The sequence below is a fragment of the Bombina bombina genome, chromosome 5, assembly GCF_027579735.1.
Source record: "Bombina bombina isolate aBomBom1 chromosome 5, aBomBom1.pri, whole genome shotgun sequence".
NCBI lineage: Eukaryota > Metazoa > Chordata > Amphibia > Anura > Bombinatoridae > Bombina > Bombina bombina.
Window position 1 is genome coordinate 405,121,667 of NC_069503.1, and position 24,185 is coordinate 405,145,851.

The 24,185-nt window shown below is 39.8% G+C and overlaps 1 protein-coding gene across 1 annotated transcript in view; it reads right to left on the reverse strand.

The window, feature by feature from the left end:
• Window positions 1-24,185, reverse strand: part of NEK10 (NIMA related kinase 10) — a 1,556,164-nt gene that overhangs the window by 1,122,989 nt on the left and 408,990 nt on the right. The window contains exon 11 of the mRNA XM_053715742.1: window positions 17,547-17,686. Coding sequence (XP_053571717.1) covers window positions 17,547-17,686 — 140 coding nt within the window. The remainder of the gene's footprint in view (window positions 1-17,546; window positions 17,687-24,185) is intronic.

The window sequence follows — 24,185 nt, forward strand, 5'->3', positions numbered from 1 at the left end:
GGCGTTAAAAGCAGCGTTGGGACCCCTCAACACTGCTTTTAAAGACTAACGCAAGACTCGTAATCTAGGCAATAAATAGGAGAAAAGAAAACCTAAAAGGCACATACCCTTGCAAATTTTGCCCACAAAATAAGATGGAAATTTTTCCGCATGGAACCAGGTATATGAATAAAATATACAACTGCAGATCCAGGAATATTATCTATTGTCTTGAATGTATGTGTGGGAAAAGGTATGTGGGTATGTCCACAAGAGAACCAAGAACCAGATTGGGCGAACATCTGGGCCACATCAGGAACGCAAAGAATGATCTTGAGAAAGATAGAAAAAACATAATTTATGCTTACCTGATAAATTTATTTCTCTTGTGGTGTATCCAGTCCACGGATCATCCATTACTTGTGGGATATTCTCCTTCCCAACAGGAAGTTGCAAGAGGATCACCCACAGCAGAGCTGCTATATAGCTCCTCCCCTAACTGCCATATCCAGTCATTCGACCGAAACAAGCCGAGAAAGGAGAAACCATAGGGTGCAGTGGTGACTGTAGTTTAAATTAAAATTTAGACCTGCCTTAAAAAGACAGGGCGGGCCTTGGACTGGATACACCACAAGAGAAATAAATTTATCAGGTAAGCATAAATTATGTTTTCTCTTGTAAGGTGTATCCAGTCCACGGATCATCCATTACTTGTGGGATACCAATACCAAAGCTAAAGTACACGGATGAAGGGAGGGACAAGGCAGGCTTACATGGAAGGGACCACTGCCTGTAGAACCTTTCTCCCAAAAATAGCCTCCGAAGAAGCAAAAGTATCAAATTTGTAAAATTTTGAAAAGGTATGAAGCGAAGACCAAGTCTCCGCCTTGCAAATCTGTTCAACAGAAGCCTCATTCTTAAAGGCCCAGGTGGAAGCCACAGCTCTAGTAGAATGAGCTGTAATTCTTTCAGGGGACTGCTGTTCAGCAGTCTCATAGGCTAAGCGAATTACGCTCCGAAGCCAAAAAGAAAGAGGTTGCCGAAGCTTTTTGACCTCTCCTCTGTCCAGAGTAAACAACAAACAGTGTAGATGTTTGGCGAAAATCTTTAGTAGCTTGTAAGTAAAACTTCAAAGCACGGACCACGTCCAGATTATGTAAAAGACGTTCCTTCTTTGAAGAAGGATTAGGACACAATGATGGAACAACAATCTCTTGATTGATATTCTTGTTAGAAACTACCTTAGGTAAAAACCCAGGTTTTGTACGCAGAACTACTTTATCTGAATGGAAAATCAGATAAGGAGAATCACATTGTAAGGCAGATAGCTCAGAGACTCTCCGAGCCGAGGAAATAGCCATCAAAAACAGAACTTTCCAAGATAAAAGTTTAATATCAATGGAATGAAGGGGTTCAAACGGAACCCCTTGAAGAACTTTAAGCACCAAGTTTAAGCTCCATGGGGGAGCAACAGGTTTAAACACAGGCTCAATTCTAACCAAAGCCTGACAAAAAGCTTGAACGTCTGGAACTTCTGCCAGACGCTTGTGCAAAAGAATAGACAGAGCAGAAATCTGTCCCTTTAAAGAACTAGCTGATAATCCTTTTTCCAAACCCTCTTGGAGAAAGGACAATATCCTAGGAATCCTAACCTTACTCCATGAGTAATTCTTGGATTCACACCAATAAAGATATTTACGCCATATCTTATGATAGATTTTCCTGGTGACAGGCTTTCGTGCCTGTATAAGGGTATCAATGACTGACTCGGAGAAGCCACGCTTTGATAAAATCAAGCGTTCAATCTCTATGCAGTCAGTCTCAGAGAAATTAGATTTGGATGATTGAAAGGACCTTGTAGTAGAAGGTCTTGTCTCAGAGGCAGGGTCCATGGTGGAAAGGATGACATGTCAATATTACCGATGCTCTCTCCTGTTTGATTTTGGCAATCAGTCGAGGGAGCAGAGGAAATGGTGGAAACACATAAGCCAGGTTGAAGAACCAAGGCGCTGCTAGAGCATCTATCAGTGCCGCTTCTGGGTCCCTGGACCTGGATCCGTAACAAGGAAGCTTGGCGTTCTGGCGAGACGCCATGAGATCCAGTTCTGGTTTTCCCCAACGATGAACCAATTGAGCAAACACCTCCGGATGGAGTTCCCACTCCCCCAGATGAAAAGTCTGACGACTTTGAAAATCCGCCTCCCAGTTCTCTACACCTGGGATATGGATTGCTGATAGGTGGCAAGAGTGAGTCTCTGCCCAGCGAATTATCTTGGAGACTTCTAACATCGCTAGGGAACTCCTGGTTCCCCCTTGATGGTTGATGTAAGCCACAGTCGTGATGTTGTCCGACTGAGATCTGATGAACCTCAGGGTTGCTAACTGAGGCCAAGCTAGAAGAGCATTGAATATTGCTCTTAACTCCAGAATATTTATTGGGAGGAGTTTCTCCTCCTGAGTCCACGTTTCCTGAGCCTTCAGGGAATTCCAGACTGCACCCCAAACTAGAAGGCTGGCATCTGTTGTTACAATTGTCCAATCTGGCCTGCGAAAGGTCATACCTTTGGACAGATGCACCCGAGAAAGCCACCAGAGAAGAGAATCTCTGGTCTCTTGATCCAGATTTAGCAGAGGAGACAAATCTGTGTAATCCCCATTCCACTCACTGAGCATGCATATGTCCTTCGCCGCTACCATCAAGCCGATAACTTCCATACACTGAGCCACCGAAGGGGCGTGGAATAGAATGAAGAACACGGCAAGATTTTATAAGCTTTGATAACCTAGATTCTGTCAGGTAAATCTTCATTTCTACAGAATCTATCAGAGTCCCTAGGAAGGAGACTCTTGTGAGTGGGGATAGAGAACTCTTTTCCTCGTTCACCTTCCACCCATGTGACTTGAGAAATGCCAGAACTATGTCCGTATGTGACTTGGCAATCTGAAAGCTTGACGCCTGTATCAGGATGTCGTCCAGATAAGGGGCCACTGATATACCTCGCGGTCTTAGGACCGCCAGAAGCGATCCCAGAACCTTTGTAAAGATTCTTGGAGCTGTAGCTAACCCGAAGGGAAGAGCCACAAATTGGTAATGCCTGTCCAGAAAGGCAAACCTTAGGAACCGATGATGATCTTTGTGAATCGGTATTTGAAGGTAAGCATCCTTCAAATCCACTGTGGTCATGTACTGACCCTCCTGGATCATAGGTAGGATGGTCCGAATAGTTTCCATTTTGAACGATGGAACTCTGAGAAATTTGTTTAAGATCTTTAGATCCAAAATGGGTCTGAAGGTTCCCTCTTTTTTGGGAACCACAAACAGATTTGAATAAAAGCCCTGTCCCTGTTCCGTCTGTGGAACTGGACAGATCACTCCCATAACTAGGAGGTCTTGCACACAGCATAAGAATGCCTTTTTCTTTATCTGGTTTACAGATAATCTCGAAAGGTGAAATCTCCCTTGAGGAGGGGAAGCTTTGAAGTCCAGAAGATATCCCTGAGATATGATCTCCAATGAACATCTCTTGCCCACGCCTGGGCGAAGAGAGAAAGTCTGCCCCCTACTAGATCCGTTAACGGATAGGGGGCCGTTCCTTCATGCTGTCTTAGAGGCAGCAGCAGGTTTTCTGGCCTGCTTGCCTTTGTTACAGGACTGGTTAGGTTTCCAGCCCGGCTTGGATTGAGCAAAACTTCCCTCTTGTTTTGTAGCAGAGGAAGTTGATGCTGCACCTGCCTTGAAATTTCGAAAGGCACGAAAATTAGAAACATAGAAACATAGATATTGACGGCAGATAAGAGCCATAGGCCCAGCAAGTCTGCCCAACCTTACCTAACAGTATAAACTTATCTAGTTCGTAGGATAGCCCTATGCTTGTCCCATGCATTTTTAAAGTCCCCCACAGTGTTTGTTGCTACTACCTCTTGAGGAAGTTTATTCCATAAATCAATCACTCTTTCTGTAAAGAAGTGCTTCCTCAAATTACTTCTGAATCTACTACCCTTTAGCTTGAGCTCATGACCCCTTGTTCTTGAATTTTCCATTTTATGTAAAATACCCACAGCCTCAGTTTTACTAAACCCTTTAATGTACTTGAAAGTTGCTATCATATCACCTCTTTCCCTTCTCTCCTCTAAGCTATACATATTTAGGTCATTGAGCCTATCCTGGTAAGTTTTATTTTTTAGACCATGTACCATTTTGGTAGCCCTCCTTTGCACAGATTCAAGTTTGTTAATATCCTTCTGAAGATATGGTCTCCAGAACTGCACACAATACTCAAGATGAGGCCTAACTAATGATCTATAAAGTGGCATAAGAACCTTACTATTTCTGCTGCAAATACCTCTACCAATACATCCAAGCATTCTGCTAGCCTTACTCGCTGCATTACTACATTGTTTACTAAGTTTTAAATCATCTGAAATAATAATTCCCAAATCCTGTTCCTCGTCTGTAACAGTCAGTAAAGTGTCATTAGACTGTTTGGCCCTTGATCTGGCCCTGTCCTGAGGAAGGGTATGACCCTTACCTCCAGTAATGTCAGCAATAATTTCCTTCAAACCAGGCCCGAATAGGGTCTGACCCTTGAAGGGAATGTTAATTAATTTAGACTTTGAAGTTACGTCAGCTGACCAAGATTTAAGCCATAGTGCCCTACGCGCCTGGATGGCGAATCCAGAATTCTTAGCCGTTAGTTTAGTCAAATGAACAATGGCATCAGAAACAAAAGAATTAGCTAGCTTAAGTGTTCTAAGCTTGTCAAGTATTTCAGTCAATGGAGTAGCTGTCTGAAAGGCCTCTTCCAGAGACTCAAACCAGAACGCCGCAGCAGCAGTGACAGGCGCAATGCATGCAAGGGGCTGCAGGATAAAACCTTGTTGAATAAACATTTTCTTAAGGTAACCTTCTAATTTTTTAATCCATTGGATCTGAAAAAGCACAACTGTCCTCGACAGGGATAGTGGTACGCTTTGCTAAAGTAGAAACTGCTCCCTCCACCTTAGGAACCGTGTGCCATAAGTCCCGTGTGGTGGCGTCTATTGGAAACATTTTTCTAAAAATAGGAGGGGGGGAAAACGGCACACCGGGTCTGTCCCACTCCTTATTAATAATTTCTGTAAACCTTTTAGGAATTGGAAAAAAACATCAGTACACACCGGCACTGCATAGTATTTATCCAGTCTACACAATTTATCTGGCACTGCAATTGTGTCACAGTCATTCAGAGCAGCTAATACCTCCCCAAGCAATACACGGAGGTTCTCAAGCTTAAATTTAAAAGTAGAAATATCTGAATCAGGTTTCCCCGAATCAGAAATGTCACCCACAGACTGAAGCTCTCCTTCCTCAGCTTCTGCATATTGTGACGCAGTATCAGACATGGGCCTTAAAGCATCTGCGCACTCTGTATTACGTCTAACCCCAGAGCTATCGCGCTTTCCTCTGAATTCAGGCAGTCTGGCTAATACCGCTGACAGGGTATTATCCATGACTGCCGCCATGTCCTGCAAAGTAATCGCTATGGGCGTCTTTGATTTATTTGGCGCCATTTTAGCGTGAGTCCCTTGAGCAGGAGTCAAAGGGTCCGACACGTGGGGAGAGTTAGTCGGCATAACTTCCCCCTCGTCAGAATCCTCTGGTGATAATTCTTTTAAAGATAACAGCTGATCTTTATTGTTTAAAGTGAAATCAATACATTTAGCACACATTCTCCTATGGGGTTCCACCATGGCTTTAAACATAATGAACAAGGAGTTTCCTCTATGTCAGACATGTTTATACAGACTAGCAATGAGACTAGTAAGCTTGGAAAACACTTTAAATCAAGTTAACAAGCAATATAAAAAAACGTTACTGTGCCTTTAAGAGAAACAAATTTTGCCAAAATTTGAAATAACAGTGAAAAAAGGCAGTTAAACTAACGAAATTTTTACAGTGTATGTAACAAGTAAGCAGAGCATTGCACCCACTTGTAAATGGATGATTAACCCCTTAATACAAAAAACAGATTAACAAAATGAAAAATATGTTTTTTAAACAGTCATAACAACTGCCACAGCTCCTACTTTTGAAGCCTTTTGAGCCCTTCAGAGATGTCCTATAGCATGCAGGGGACTGCTGAGTGAATGTCACAGTTTGTAATTTTAACTGCACCAACTGTAACTTTTATACTATAACAGTGGAAAGCCCCGTGTGGTGGCGTCTATTGGAAAAAAAAATCTAAAAAATAGGAGGGGGGGAAACGGCACACCGGGTCTATCCAACTCCTTATTAATAATTTCTGTAAACCTTTTAGGAATTGGAAAAAAACATCAGTACACACCGGCACTGCATAGTATTTATCCAGTCTACACAATTTCTCTGGCACTGCAATTGTGTCACAGTCATTCAGAGCAGCTAATACCTCCCCAAGCAATACACGGAGGTTCTCAAGCTTAAATTTAAAAGTAGAAATATCTGAATCAGGTTTCCCCGAATCAGAAATGTCACCCACAGACTGAAGCTCTCCTTCCTCAGCTTCTGCATATTGTGACGCAGTATCAGACATGGGCCTTAAAGCATCTACGCACTCTGTATTACGTCTAACCCCAGAGCTATCGCGCTTTCCTCTGAATTCAGGCAGTCTGGCTAATACCGCTGACAGGGTATTATCCATGATTGCCGCCATGTCCTGCAAAGTAATCGCTATGGGCGTCTTTGATTTACTTGGCGCCATTTTAGCGTGAGTCCCTTGAGCGGGAGTCAAAGGGTCCGACACGTGGGGAGAGTTAGTCGGCATAACTTCCCCCTCGTCAGAATCCTCTGGTGATAATTCTTTTAAAGTTAACAGCTGATCTTTATTGTTTAAAGTGAAATCAATACATTTAGTACACATTCTCCTATGGGGTTCCACCATGGCTTTAAACATAATGAACAAGGAGTTTCCTCTATGTCAGACATGTTTATACAGACTAGCAATGAGACTAGTAAGCTTGGAAAACACTTTAAATCAAGTTAACAAGCAATATAAAAAAATGTTACTGTGCCTTTAAGAGAAACAAATTTTGCCAAAATTTGAAATAACAGTGAAAAAAGGCAGTTAAACTAACGAAATTTTTACAGTGTATGTAACAAGTAAGCAGAGCATTGCACCCACTTGCAAATGGATGATTAACCCCTTAATACAAAAAACAGATTAACAAAACGAAAAATATGTTTTTAAACAGTCATAACAACTGCCACAGCTCCTACTTTTGAAGCCTTTTGAGCCCTTCAGAGATGTCCTATAGCATGCAGGGGACAGCTGAGTGAATGTCACAGTTTGTAATTTTAACTGCACCAACTTTAACTTTTATACTATAACAGTGGAAAGCCTCAGGAAACTGTTTCTAGGCAAAAATCAAGCCAGCAATGTGGAAAAAACTAGGCCCCAATAAGTTTTATCACCAAAGCATATATAAAAATGATTAAACATGCCAGCAAACATTTTATATTGCACACTAATCAGAGTATATACCTCTGAAAGCAAGCCTGATACTAGTCGCTATTAAATCACTGTATTTAGGCTTAACTTACATTAATTCGGTATCAGCAGCATTTTCTAGCAATTCCATCCCTAGAAAAACTTAAACTGCACATACCTTATTGCAGGATACCCTGCACGCTATTCTCCCTCTGAAGTTACCTCACTCCTCAGACATATGTGAGAACAGCAGTGGATCTTAGTTACTTCTGCTAAGATCATAGAAAACGCAGGCAGATTCTTCTTCTAAATGCTGCCTGAGATAAAATAGTACGACTCCGGTACCATTTAAAAACAATAAACTCTTGATTGAAGAAAAAACTAACTATATTACACCACTTTCCTCTTACTATGTCCAGCTATGTTGAGAGTTGCAAGAGAATGAATGGATATGGCAGTTAGGGGAGGAGCTTTATAGAAGCTCTGCTGTGGGTGATCCTCTTGCAACTTCCTGTTGGGAAGGAGAATATCCCACAAGTAATGGATGATCCGTGGACTGGACACACCTTACAAGAGAAATTATAACTGTTGCTAAACATTTTCTAGACCACCATGGTGGTAAACCAGAATGGAAATGTTGGCTCTTACAAAATATCAAATTAGGTATCAGAGGAGGAAATGTAGAAACAGTCCTCTAATGGATCTTTTGGCTTCAAACTATGGCCCCTGCAGTGACGTGCAGTAATAGGAGGCAGGGGAGGCAGTGCCTCCCCTGTCCAATCAGGGAAAAGAGATTTCACAAATAATATTAAAAATAAAAATCATATTTTTTTTTTGTCACGCCCACCCCCGCACCAAGGGTACCCCCCCATGGCGATTTACCCACAGCTTATTTTTTTTATTTTACTGCGCTTGCGCTGCAGCAGCCAAATCAATAATAGCATCTTCCATTGTTGCGCAATTAGGAGGCAGTGAGCCTGTCCGCTGCTCTCCATTAATTGCGCAACATGGATCTAAAATAACGATACTCTGCTCACTAAGAGCTGCACCACCCACTGGTGACTTGCACGGCACTCATAGTAGCTCCAATGGAGGCGGCTCTCAAAACCGCCTCCATGATGAGCTAATCACTCAGACAATCAGCATTCAGCACTCTGAGCACTGCGGGGAGGCGTGCCTGCTGATTGACAGATTGAATGACGTGTAGGTCATGTGACGTTGCGCCGGGATTGTTTAGTTGATGAGGCGGGAAGACTCTGAAAGGAAGGGAGAAGAGCTGCTGCTGCAACTTGAACTTAAGGAGGCGAGGGCGAGGTGGTCCTGGTCCTGGGACCGGAGGAGGGAGGACTGTGCAGTGTGCTCAGTGCTGTGGTGTGTTGGGGTGCACTACTGTGCTGGCTGCAGTGTGTGGTGCCAGGAGGAGAAAACAGAAGAGACTCCAGGAGGAGCCGACCGAGGAGGAGTGTGGAGGAGCAGACACGGAGCCTAGTGGGGTAGACCGTTGAGTGTGTGACACAGTGACAGACAGTCCTCCTGTCTCTCTCAGAATCTCAGTCGGAGTCTAGTAGGCAGTGACCGATGCAACGGACATCATCACAGGATCAGCTCAGGTTAGTAGGCCAGCCCCAGTGTGCTCATGTGCTGCAGCCCTGAATAATTTGCAGCAGAATTTTATTCAAGCAATGATAGTGTAGCAGACAAAGTAGTCATACAGAAAGATTTCTAAAAAGCATTTTTTTTTTAATAATTGACATAATCATTCTTCTGGCTCTGATCATTGCTTGGTGGTGTGAGTCTCAGTCTGTGAGAGTGGTTAGTAGGCCAGTAGTGTGCTCGTGTGCTGCAGCTCTGAAATATAATTTGCAGCAGCATTTTATTCAATGATAGTGTGACAGACAAAGTAGTCATAAAGAAAGATTTATAAAAAGCATTTTTTTTTTAATGACTGACATAATCATTCAAGTAAAAAGTATGTTTTAAACATATTTTAATGGGCCTGGATTTCTAGATCTCATAATCAGAGCAAGCCTTTTGTTATCCGGCAAGAGTTTCTGTTACAATCCTTTAGACTAAAATCAGATGTTTACTAAGTTGACCAGTTTTCCAAGACACCATTTAAAGGGACATGAAACCCATATGTTTTTTTTCATGATTTAGAAAGAGCATGCAATTTTAAATAACTTTCCAATTTACATCTAATATCTAATTGTCTTCATTCTTTTGATATCCTTTGTTGAAAATCATATCTAAATATGCTCAGTAGCTGCTGATTGGTGGCTGCACATAGATACCTCATGCGATTGGCTCACCCATGTGCATTGCTATTTCTTCAACAAAGGATATCTAAAGAATGAAGGTGTATCCTAGCCACTGCTTCACCAGCCTCTGACGTCATTGCATGTCACTGGGCCCCTGCAGTCCTTAATGAAAAGATAACATACAGCTCATATTTGTAGGATCAAAAATACTGATATATACTGTACAGTCCTATATTGACCTAGACAAAACAAAAAAACATAATTTATGCTTACCTGATAAATTCCTTTCTTCTGTTGTGCGATCAGTCCACGGGTCATCATTACTTCTGGGATATAACTCCTCCCCAACAGGAAATGCAAGAGGATTCACCCAGCAGAGCTGATATAGCTCCTCCCCTCTACGTCAGTCCCAGTCATTCGACCAAGAATCAACGAGAAAGGAGTAACCAAGGGTGAAGTGGTGACTGGAGTATAATTTAAAAAATATTTACCTGCCTTAAAAAACAGGGCGGGCCGTGGACTGATCGCACAACAGAAGAAAGGAATTTATCAGGTAAGCATAAATTATGTTTTCTTCTGTTATGTGCGATCAGTCCACGGGTCATCATTACTTCTGGGATACCAATACCAAAGCAAAAGTACACGGATGACGGGAGGGATAGGCAGGCTCATTATATAGAAGGAACCACTGCCTGAAGAACCTTTCTCCCAAAAATAGCCTCCGAAGAAGCAAAAGTGTCAAATTTGTAAAATTTGGAAAAAGTATGAAGCGAAGACCAAGTTGCAGCCTTGCAAATCTGTTCAACAGAGGCCTCATTCTTAAAGGCCCAAGTGGAAGCCACAGCTCTAGTGGAGTGAGCTGTAATTCTTTCAGGAGGCTGCTGTCCAGCAGTCTCATAGGCTAAACGTATTATGCTACGAAGCCAGAAAGAGAGAGAGGTAGCAGAAGCTTTTTGACCTCTCCTCTGTCCAGAATAAACGACAAACAAGGAAGAAGTTTGGCGAAAATTTTTAGTTGCCTGCAAGTAGAACTTGAGGGCACGAACTACATCCAGATTGTGTAGAAGACGTTCCTTCTTTGAAGAAGGATTTGGACACAAGGATGGAACAACAATCTCTTGATTGATATTCCTGTTAGTAACTACCTTAGGTAAGAACCCAGGTTTAGTACGCAGAACTACCTTGTCTGAGTGAAAGATCAGATAAGGAGAATCACAATGTAGGGCTGATAACTCAGAGACTCTTCGAGCCGAGGAAATAGCCATTAAAAATAGAACTTTCCACGATAACAATTTTATATCAATGGAATGAAGGGGTTCAAATGGAACACCTTGTAAAACGTTAAGAACTAAGTTTAAACTCCATGGCGGAGCAACGGCTTTAAACACAGGCTTGATCCTAGCTAAAGCTTGACAAAAAGCCTGGACGTCTGGATTTTCTGACAGACGCCTGTGCAACAAGATGGACAGAGCTGAAATCTGTCCCTTTAATGAACTAGCCGATAAACCCTTTTCTAGACCTTCTTGTAGAAAGGACAATATCCTAGGGATCCTAACCTTACTCCAGGAGTAACGTTTGGATTCGCACCAGTATAGGTATTTGCGCCATATTTTATGGTAAATCTTTCTGGTAACAGGCTTCCTAGCCTGGATCAGGGTATCAATAACCGACTCAGAAAAACCACGCTTTGATAAAATCAAGCGTTCAATTTCCAAGCAGTCAGTTTCAGAGAAGTTAGATTTTGATGTTTGAATGGACCCTGTATCAGAAGGTCCTGTCTCAGAGGTAGAGACCAAGGCGGACAGGATGACATGTCCACTAGATCTGCATACCAAGTCCTGCGTGGCCATGCAGGCGCTATTAGAATCACAGATGCTCTCTCTTGTTTGATTTTCGCAATCAATCGAGGAAGCAGCGGGAAGGGTGGAAACACATAAGCCATCCCGAAGTTCCAAGGTGCTGTCAAAGCATCTATCAGAACCGCTTCCGGATCCCTGGATCTGGACCCGTAGTGAGGAAGTTTGGCGTCCTGGCGAGACGCCATGAGATCTATCTCTGGTTTGCCCCAACGTCGAAGTATTTGGGCAAAAATCTCCGGATGAAGTTCCCACTCTCCCGGATGAAAAGTCTGGCGACTCAAGAAATCCGCCTCCCAGTTCTCCACTCCCGGGATGTGGATTGCTGACAGGTGGCAAGAGTGAGACTCTGCCCAGCGAATTATCTTTGATACTTCCATCATTGCTAGGGAGCTTCTTGTCCCTCCCTGATGGTTGATGTAAGCTACAGTCGTGATATTGTCCGACTGAAACCTGATGAACCCCTGAGTTGTTAATTGGGGCCAAGCTAGAAGGGCATTGAGAACTGCCCTCAATTCCAGAATGTTTATTGGAAGGAGACTCTCCTCCTGATTCCATAATCCCTGAGTCTTCAGAGAATTCCAGACAGCGCCCCAACCTAATAGGCTGGCGTCTGTTGTTACGATTGTCCAGTCTGGCCTGCTGAATGGCATCCCCCTGGACAGGTGTGGCCGATAAAGCCACCATAGAAGAGAATTTCTGGTCTCTTGATTCAGATTCAGGGTAGGGGACAAATCTGAGTAATCCCCATTCCACTGACTTAGCATGCACAATTGCAGCGGTCTGAGGTGTAGGCGTGCAAAAGGTACTATGTCCATTGCCGCTACCATTAAGCCGATCACCTCCATGCATTGAGCCACTGACGGGTGTTGAATGGAATGAAGGACACGGCATGCATCCTGAAGCCTTGTTAACCTGTCTTCTGTCAGGTAAATCTTCATTTCTACAGAATCTATAAGAGTCCCCAAGAATGGAACTCTTGTGAGAGGAAAAAGAGAACTTTTCTTTTCGTTCACTTTCCATCCATGCGACCTTAGAAATGCCAGAACTAACTCTGTATGAGACTTGGCAGTTTGAAAGCTTGAAGCTTGTATTAGAATGTCGTCTAGGTACGGAGCTACCGAAATCCCTCGCGGTCTTAGTACCGCCAGAAGGGCGCCCAGAACCTTTGTGAAGATTCTTGGGGCCGTAGCCAATCCGAATGGAAGAGCTACAAACTGGTAGTGCCTGTCTAGGAAGGCAAACCGTAGATACCGTTGATGATCTTTGTGAATCGGTATGTGAAGGTAAGCATCTTTTAAATCCACTGTGGTCATGTACTGACCCTTTTGGATCATAGGTAAGATTGTCCGAATAGTTTCCATTTTGAACGATGGAACTCTTAGGAATTTGTTTAGAATCTTTAAATCTAAGATTGGCCTGAAAGTTCCCTCTTTTTTGGGAACCACAAACAGGTTTGAGTAGAACCCTTGTCCTTGTTCCGACCGCGGAACTGGATGGATCACTCCCATTAATAACAGATCTTGTACACAGCGTAGAAACGCTTCTTTCTTTATCTGGTTTGTTGACAACCTTGACAGATGAAATCTCCCTTTTGGGGGAGATAATTTGAAGTCTAGAAGGTATCCCTGAGATATGATCTCCAGCGCCCAGGGATCCTGAACATCTCTTGCCCAGGCCTGAGCGAAGAGAGAAAGTCTGCCCCCCACTAGATCCGGTCTCGGATCGGGGGCTCTCGGTTCATGCTGTCTTTGGGGCAGCAGCAGGTTTCCTGGTCTGTTTGCCCTTATTCCAGGACTGGTTAGGTTTCCAGCCTTGTCTGTAACGAGCAACAGCTCCTTCCTGTTTTGGTGCAGTGGAGGTTGACGCTGCTCCAGGTTTGAAATTCCGAAAGGAACGAAAATTAGACTGTCTAGCCTTAGCTTTGGCTTTGTCTTGAGGTAGGGCGTGGCCCTTACCTCCTGTAATGTCAGCGATAATTTCTTTCAACCCGGGCCCAAATAAAGACTGCCCCTTGAAAGGTATATTAAGTAATTTAGACTTAGAAGTAACATCAGCTGACCAGGATTTTAGCCACAGTGCTCTACGTGCCTGTATGGCGAATCCAGAGTTCTTAGCCGTAAGTTTAGTTAAATGTACTACGGCCTCCGAAATGAATGAATTGGCTAGTTTAAGGACTCTAAGCCTGTCCATAATGTCGTCTAGCGTAGACGAACTAAGGTTCTCTTCCAGAGACTCAATCCAAAATGCTGCCGCAGCCGTAATCGGCGCGATACATGCAAGGGGTTGCAATATAAAACCTTGTTGAACAAACATTTTCTTAAGGTAACCCTCTAATTTTTTATCCATTGGATCTGAAAAAGCACAGCTATCCTCCACCGGGATAGTGGTACGCTTAGCTAAAGTAGAAACTGCTCCCTCCACCTTAGGGACCGTTTGCCATAAGTCCCGAGTAGTGGCGTCTATTGGAAACATCTTTCTAAATATTGGAGGGGGTGAGAACGGCACACCGGGTCTATCCCACTCCTTAGTAACAATTTCAGTTAATCTCTTAGGTATAGGAAAAACGTCAGTACTCGCCGGTACCGCAAAGTATTTATCCAACCTACACATTTTCTCTGGTATTGCAACGGTGTTACAATCATTGAGAGCTGCTAAGACCTCCCCTAGTAATGCACGGAGGTTCTCCAATTTAAATTTAAAATTTGAAATATCTGAATCCAATCTGTTTGGATCAGAACCGTCACCCACAGAATGAAGCTCTCCGTCCTCATGCTCTGCAAGCTGTGACGCAGTATCAGACATGGCCCTAGTATTGTCAGCGCACTCTGTTCTCACCCCAGAGTGATCACGCTTGCCTCTTAGTTCTGGTAATTTAGACAAAACTTCAGTCATAACAGTAGCCATATCATGTAATGTTATCTGTAATGGCCGCCCAGATGTATTAGGCGCCATAATATCACTCACCTCCCGGGCGGGAGATGCAGGTACTGCCGCGTGAGGCGAGTTAGTCGGCATAACTCTTCCCTCGCAGTTTGGTGAAATTTGTTCACATTGTACAAATTGACTTTTATTTAAAGTAGCATCAATACAGTTAGTACATAAATTTCTATTGGGCTCCACCTTGGCATTGGAACAAATGACACAGATATTCTCTGAGTCAGACATGTTTAACACACTAGCAATAACTTGCAACCTGGTTATAATCTTTTTTAGCAAAAACGTACTGTGCCTCAAAGAGGTACTTTAACGATTAAATGACAGTTGAGATAATGAACTGAAACAGTTATAGCATCAAGTTTAAAATAACACAACTTTTAGCAAAGGTTTGTTCCCATTAGTAAATAACTAAATTTGACATAAAAAATTATAGAGTAACGTTTTTATTCACAGTCAATAACAATTCTCACAGCTCTGCTGAGAGAATGTACCTCCCTTCAAAGAAGTTTGAAGACCCCTGAGATCTGTCAGTGAACCGGATCATGCAGGAAATATAATAGTAGCTGACTGGAATTTTTTGATGCGTAGCAAAAGAGCGCCAAAACGGCCCCTCCCTCTCACACACAGCAGTGAGGAGAAACGAAACTGTCACAATTTAAAGCAGACAACTGCCAAGTGGAAAATAATGCCCAAACATTTATTTACTCAGTACCTCAGCAATGTAAACGATTCTACATTCCAGCAAAAACGTTTAACATGACAATATTTATTAAAAGGATTAGTGACCTTTAACAGAGTAGTTCCGGTGAAAAACCATTCCCAGAATACTGAAGTGTATACATACATGTCATTATAACGGTATAGCAGGATTTTTTCATCAATTCCATTCAGAAAATAAAAACTGCTACATACCTCAATGCAGATTCATCTGCCCGCTGTCCCCTGATCTGAAGCCTTTACCTCCCTCAGATGGCCGAGAACAGCAATATGATCTTAACTACTCCGGTTAAAATCATAGTAATAAACTCTGGTAGATTCTTCTTCAAACTCTGCCAGAGAAGTAATAACACGCTCCGGTGCTATTGTAAAATAACAAACTTTTGATTGAAGTCATAAAAACTAAGTATAATCACCATAGTCCTCTCACACATCCTATCTAGTCGTTGGGTGCAAGAGAATGACTGGGACTGACGTAGAGGGGAGGAGCTATATCAGCTCTGCTGGGTGAATCCTCTTGCATTTCCTGTTGGGGAGGAGTTATATCCCAGAAGTAATGATGACCCGTGGACTGATCGCACATAACAGAAGAAAAGAGAAATAATACTTCAACAATAACATGTGCACTTTAAAAATAAATATGGATGTTTACGAAACCTAACTTCTTCTTATTAAATAATATACTGAGAAAATAATGCCCTATCCCACTAGGGTTTGAGAGTCTCTGAACACTATACAATATAATATACATATAGAGAATGAATATAGATCCATCCTGTCAGTATAATTATATGACAGACATATATATGGATATGACATGTGCAAGAAAAAATAGTGACATACAGTGACCCGGGATCACTGTATAAATAATACATTATGGGATATGTGTTTTAATAAACATTAAGTGAAAGTGTGGAACTCATGAATGAAACATATAACTAATCTGAACATGATCACAAATACAAATGACATACACACACTATCTTGCCAAAATATGCATAAAATATAAGACAGATGTTTATTTGCAAACATCCATGATCTAGTATCTGAGACAATAATAATATGGATGTTAGAAGCTCTTACTATATGAGAGTGCAAAGAAAAAACTAATTCAACGTATTAGATTGGTGGTTGGTGGGCATATCCACCCACCCCTTCTGATGATAAATGAGTACATTGACATAGAAGAAATCCAGACGTCATACCGCAATTTGATTGGCGGTGAGGGCGATCCTCCCCTCTTATTGGCCAAGTGCTCCTTAAATAAGACAGCGGTGAGGGCGATCAGCGCCATTGACAAAGCAGTGGAGAAACATGCATCAGGCGTTCGCACTGCCTCTCTATACCAGCTACTTTAATTTAATTCTGTTGGCCTTAATTGGCATATAGAGGCTTAGTTAGCTGTTTGCTTAAAAGGGAAAATATTGGGTCACTGCGGGTCTCATGCTCAATAGTTACAAGGGGTGGGTGATTGCCTTATACTTCCTTGTGGGTCCGGCTTTAACCTGAACCTAGCCTTTATTTGTGGAACAGCTCCTATCCCTAGCATCTATTAACAGTTACTGTAAGCTCCCTACTATAGATAGACAAAGCTGGGCATATTAGAGGTTAGTTCTCTATTAAGATTTTCATGTTTTTAAATGTATGTTATGTATAGGTGTCATAGTCCAACGTTTCTCTATTTTTAAATGATAAATTAATAAAAGCTATATTTTATATATCATACCCTCATTTCCAATAATTTGGTAATAACCTACACTCTTCACGCTTCTTTCCTATACTTCTTTGCTTGTCTCAAAGGCCTGATATTTTGAGAGGATTGACATATGTGCTATTTTTTTATTTATTTATTTTTTACTTTTTTGTACATATAGATTTTAGATTGTGTGTATAATATTTTTAAGTAATATTGTATGTGAGTGTCCTGCAAAAAAAAGTATATACAGTATATATATATATATATATATATATATATATATATATATATATATATATATATATATATATATATATATATATATATATATATATATATATATATATATATGTATACCACAAGATAGTGATATTTTATTGTAGGGTGATTTTCTTTGTAAAATGTAAAAGGTATAAAAGGCAAAAACTTGTATGCAGTTAACATTCATGACTAAGGGCTTATAGTAGGCCCGAAACATTACAGTTTGTTATAATGGACCCTGTAAAGAAGAACTAAAGGTCATTTTGAATTGAGGCTGGAATCCATTCTTGTGTTTGCTAGTTGGAGAAGACTTGCCAGTCTGATTTCGTATTGTGAGTGTGCTGTTTCCCATAGTGTTAAAAAGTTTAATGAATACATGTCACATGTATTTAATTACCTGCTTGTAGTGATAGCAGATTTTCTTGTTTTTCCCTTGGGCTCAGATCTTCAGAATAATAAAAATTCTGTAACCGACCTGCAGCATTTGCACTTGACAAGCTCCCAATGGAGGATCGATCAGAAACTAGATTTCGTTCTCTTTGGAAAAGCAGACCAGTTAAAATTGTTTCAGATAATATAATCTAATTTGTTTACATTTCAAGAAGTGTTTTATATGTCTATTAATGACTGGAAATACAATTCCTAAATATAAACAAAAAATCAAGTTTTGACAACTCAAAAAAAACCTTACTTTTTGCAACAGATCAAACAGTAAAACATAACTGCCAAAAGAATTGCCCATTTTGCAATCTAAGCATAGTCTAAACTAATCCTCAATATAGCTTTGTACCTATCTAGCCCTTGATAAAATGAAATGCATTATCAACTAGTTTTCCTTTACTAACTTAGAATAGCACACAATTTGGTATTACAAGATGGCCTTTGTTATTTTTATAGATAGAAGTAAAAATGCAATAAACATAGTATTAATTTTCACTAAAAACGAAGTCCATGAATGTTGTATCTAAAACACAAAGGTTTACAGAGTACAAATCAAGTAGAGAAAGTGTCACTAATGACTGGTCTATTGAATCAATAACCAATTTTTTTAAACAAAATGGATCATCTATGCTTAAAAAATGTCCAATAATATTTTTTTTTATCATGTTGTTAACCAAAAAAAAGAAATTTTAGTCTTGGGGCAAGATTTAAAAAGCAGCGGATGCTGCTGTCTCCACCGGAAAACTGAAGTTAAGAAGCAGTGGTTGTAAGATCGCTGCTCCTTAAAAGGTGGTGGACTGCAATCGTCCCGATCCGATACAATCGGGATGATTGACACCCCTTGCTAGCGGCCGATTGGCCGCGAATGTGCAGGTGGCGTCATTGCAAAAGCATTTCATAAGAAATGCTTGTGCAATGTTAAATGCCGACAGCATATGCTACAGCGAATCATTTCCGCCCGGCACATAATAAATCTACCCCCTAATCTATTTTACACTAAAAGTATCAGATATATAAAGAAATATAATAATAATAATAATAATAATAATAATAAAAACGTACATTATTTTCTAAGTGAAGAGCATAGGAATGTAAAATATGGGGTTTGCGATTTGGATTTTAACATGGTTGGGTTACCGCACATGAAAATTTAGTAATCTTAAGGCACATTTTTAAAATATAGCGTATAAAATATTTTAAAAAATGAATAAAAAGTATTAAAAATGATAAAACATATTGTCAAATATAAAGATATATTCTATGGATTATTTAGAATAATTTACAGTGTGCTTAAAGGGACACTAAACTCAAATTTTTTATTTCATGATTCAGATAGAACATGCAATTTTAAGCATCTTTCTAATTTACTCATGTTATCAATTCTTCTTTGTTCTCTTGCTGTCTTTATTTAAAAAACAGGAATGTGATGCATAGGAGCCGGACCATTTTTGTTTGAGAACCTGGGTTATGCTTGCTTATTGGTGGGTAAATGTAAGCCTCCAATAAGCAAGAGCTATCCATGGTGCTGAACCTAAAATGAGCTGGCTGCTAAGATTTACATTTCTGCTTTTAAAATAAAGGTAGCAAGAGAACGAAGAAAATTTGATAATAGGAGTAAATTAAACAGATGCTTAAAATGTAATGCTATTTCTGAATCATGAAAGAAAAAAATTGGGTTCAGTGTCCCTTTAATAATTTTTAATAATTAAAAAAAATATTTTATACGTAATATTTCAATAATGCACTTTAAGATTACTATGTTTTCATGTGCACAATGCGCAAAATGCATATTTTACATTCATGTTCTTCACATAGAAATTAATATACTTTTTATATCTTAACTATATATTTATATATATATATATTATACTGTTCATCTAAAAACATTATTTATGCTTACCTGATAACATAATTTCCTTCATGGTGGTGAGAGTCCACGATCCATTACTCCTGAGAATTACTCTTCCCTACTACTAAGAGGCAAAGATTCCCAAACCCCAAGAGCTCTATAAAACCCCTCCAACATCACAGGTACATCAGTCTAACATATAGCCAAGCAAAATGAGGTAGGAAAATGCAATAAGATCATTAAAAGGAACAGCTAAAAAAAGATGTGCTTAAGAAAAACAACACCAAAAACATAAGGTGGGACTCTCACCACCATGAAAACAATGTATCAGGTAAGAATAAAATTAGAAATTATCACCCAAATAAAAGCAATTTATGTATCTTGGCTCATACCTTGGGTAACAGCGAGACCCCCTCTCCAGAGGGGAATGGACAGAACCGTCAACTCCCCTAGTTTCCTAATAAACACCTAGATTACGAGTTGTGCGTTCGTGTTTTAACGCAGAACAAATGGTCATTTCAGCATTAAAACAGCACTGCAGCCATTACAAGTTTTGTCAGTATAGCTGCACCGCAAGTCTTTTAGCCTGTAATGCAATGTCAGTCTCGCACACGTAAAAATTAAATTTTTTCATGGGACTTCCATAGAGTTGCCATTATGAGTTTTGCGGTGAGGCTAAAAAGCTTGCGCTGCAGCCTATACCGACACAATCCCTTCCGCAATCGAAAAGCAGTAGTTATGAGTTTTACACTACAAAACTGTTACATAAAACTCATAACTAAACTGCTACAAAGTGCACTTAACACCCATAAACTACCTATTAACCCCTAAACCGAGGCCCTCCCGCATAACAAATACTATATTAAATATTATTAACCCCTAATCTGCCTTCCGCCCACATCGCCCCCACTATACTTAAGTTATTAAGCCCTACAACGCCGTCACTATAATAAACCTATTAACCCCTAAACCGCTAGCCCCCACAATGAAATATACTAAAGTAACAACCCCTAAACAGAAAGCCCCCCACATCGCAACTAAATTAAACTAGTAACCCCTAAACCTAACACCCCCCCTAACTTTATATTAAAATTACAATTTCCCTATCTTAAATTAAATTAAAACTTACCTGTCAAATTAAAATAACGAAGTTAAAACTAACAACTAATATAAGTATTCAACTAAAATTAAACTTACTACCAATTAAATAAAACTAAACATTAAAAAAAATCTATAAAACTACTACACTACTATAAAAATTACAAACTATCTAATTACAAAATATAAAAAAGATAAAAGATAAAAATACAAAAAAATAACAAACACTTAATTTACGAAAAAATTACAAACAAAATTATCCAAAATAAAAAAGATTTACACCCAATCTAATAGCCCTATCAAAATAAGAAAGCCCGCCCAAAATAAAAAAAACCTAGCCTACGATAAACTACCAATAGTCCTTAAAAGGGCCTTTTGTGGGGCATTGCCCCAAAGATATCAGCTCTTTTCCCTGAAAAAAATACAAAGACCCCCCAACAGTAAAACCCACCACCCAACCAACCCCCCAAAATAAAAAACCTAATTCTAAAAAAAACCTAATCTACCCATTGCCCTGAAAAGGACATTTAGCTCTTTTGCTGCCCAAACCCTAATCTAAAAAAAAACAAAAAACACCAAAAAAAACCTTAAAAAACTAACACTAACCCCCAACGATCCACTTACAATTTTTGAAGCCCTGCTTGAACGATCTTCATCCAGGCGGCGAGAAGTCTTCATCCAGGCGGCCTCTTCTATCTTTATCCAGTCGGCATCTTCTATCTTGATCCCGGCGGCGTGGAGCGGGTCCATCCTGAAGACATCCGGCGCAGAGCATCCTCTTCATACGGCGTACACTGAATCTTCAATGCAAGGTACGCGATTCAAGTTGGTGTCCCTTGCATTCCTATTGGCTGAAAATTTTGAATCGGCCAATAGGAATTAGAGCTGCTTAAATCCAATAGAATGAGAGCTGCTTCAAAAAGATTGTCGGGGGTTAGTGTTAGTTTGTTTTTTACGTGGGTTTTTTTTTAGATTAGGGTTTGGACAGCAAAAGAGCTAAATGCCCTTTAAAGGGCAATGCCCATAGAAATGCCCTTTTCAGGGCAATGGGTAGATTAGGTTTTTTAGATAGTTTTTTTATTTTGTGGGTTTAGGGGGTGGGGTTTTGTAATGTTAGTGGGTCTTTGTATTTTGTTTTCAGGTAAAAGAGCTGTTTAACTTAGGGCAATGCCCTACAAAAGACCCTTTTAAGGGCTATTAGTAGTTTATTCTAGATTAGGTTTTTTATTTTGGGGTGTTTTTTTTTAAATTAGTATTAGAATAGGAATATTTTTGCTATTTTTGATAATTTGTTTGTTATTTTGTGTAATGTATTTTTTTTCCGTTTTGGGGTGGGATTTTATTTTTAGATTAGGGCTTGGGCAGCAAAAGAGCTAAATGCCCTTTTAAGGGCAATGCCCATACAAATGCCCTTTTCAGGGCAATGGGTAGATTAGGTTTTACTTTATTTTTATTTTGTGGGTTTGGGGAGTGGGGGTTTGTATACTATTAGGGGGTGTTTGTTTTGTTTTGTAGCAAAAGAGCTGTTAACGTTAGGGCAATGCCCTACAAAAGGCCCTTTTAAGGCCCTTGGTAGTTTATTATAGATCAGGGTTTTTTTATTTTGGGATGTTTTTTTTTTTTGGGGGGGCGTTAAAGGGTATTAGAATAGGAATAATTTTTATTGTTTTGTATAATTTTGTTTGTTATTTTTTGTAATTGTAGGATTTTTTATTTTTTGTAATTTTAGTGTTTGTTTTTTAATGAATTTTTATTGAGGATCAAAAAGAATCATACAGGTAATCTGTCATGAAACGACAAAATTGCACATGTAATATGTTCCAGAACAGTGCGTGACATAAAACAATATTGTAGACAGCACTCAAAGTAATACCTGTAGAATAGAGTAAACACATTTCAAATGATAATCCTCAGTTTTCCAACCTCCATGTGAAAGGGAAGGCCTCTTTAGGACCTTCATCACATCTACTATAAACAACATATTAGGAGGGATGTAATGGGGGAAGGGGTAATATAAAACAAGAGAAGCCTAAGAACTATTAAATATAAGAGGATCAATCGGCCTGAGAGTATATAGGGGGACAGTTGTTCTTTGATCAAGAACTTGTGACCGGTATGTGTGTCAACTCATGTAAGGTATATGGGTTTTAAACTTTTAGCAACAAGATAATCTAGAATAAAATCATCCATATTATCTCTTATCCTTCATATATCATCAATAGTATAAACCATCCATCCAGTCTGACTTTTGAACCATGAATATAACTCAAGATCTCAGACCATCCAGAATGATTGCTATATATATTTGCTTCATAAGTGTAACACTATGTTCAAAATTTAAAGGGAAAGGGTCGTTAGAATCTGTGTTCTATGTTTATTAAATAAACAGAAATGTAGTGAGGGCGGGGCCAGCAGTAGTGGAAATAAAATTGCAGGAGGAAAAAAAGTAATGAAACTAAATAGAGATTAATGTGATAAGGTTTTCTCTAAACTCATGAGAGAAATGTGAAGTTTGTCTTTTAATTTTACCTCTATATAAGTACGTAGAGCAGACTACTAAATGGGATATAGCTAATTGTAACCAACATATTTACGTATATTTTACATTCTATCACATTAAGACGTAAGTCCATATCACCATGGGGACTATTAGGGTTATTTTAGTGGTTAATATATATGTGAATATAGCCTAAGGCAGGTTAGGAAACTGCACGCTATAGAGATTCTTTTCTCTAGATCAATATAAACTCTGGACTGCGTCATCCCGGCCGCTGACAAAGCAGTAGCAATATCATTTCCATAGATGAGCTCAATTTATATACTGTATAAAGATCCTGCCTGTCCCACCTTAAACACGTAAATTCTCTTTTTCTGGTGTCGTGGTAGTATACAGGTAGACAAGATGTTTAAGATATTTTAAGTGAGCTATGAGACCTAAACTTAGCTAATCCTAAATAATTATAGCTGCAAAGGTAAGTCAAATGGTCCTCCCCAAACAATAAAAATACATAACAATTGAACTATATACTCCTGAAGAGAACATGAGGCAATGACATGGGTTACAGTAAAACATTGACACTTAGCATTGTTCTATAAGATCTAGAGGCAAATGTGCATTAACATTGGACTATACTATAGCTGGATATGTAAGTCAAGGATCATATTAGACATAAAACTATAAGAAAGGCATCCATATATTTATCTATAGCTCAATAATATAATATAGGCAAGCATAGATAGACTTTGTACAGAGATCACTATCAGTTGCATATAGAATTACTTAGCCCATTCCAAGTCTGGGAATTATGCATAAGTTATACAGGGCATGTAACCAGACTAATATTTCAGAGAAACAAAACAAATAACACACACAAAAGAAAAAATAAAGGGACTGAGTACAAGACATACTATACTGTATGATAAGGTAAGATACCTGGAAATTATGTCTGTGGTTCCCAGCAGTGACTCGAGCTTACACCTACAAAGTATGTGTATGGGTAGTAGGTCCAGATTCTCAAAACCAGGATTCCAAGAGTGGATAAGATTAGAAGTAAGTGAATTAGGCTGCAGAATCATGCGAGTGTGCTGTGTAGATCAAGCAGAAACTGATACTTGACTCCCCTCTAGAGGTGGAATACAGTAACTACA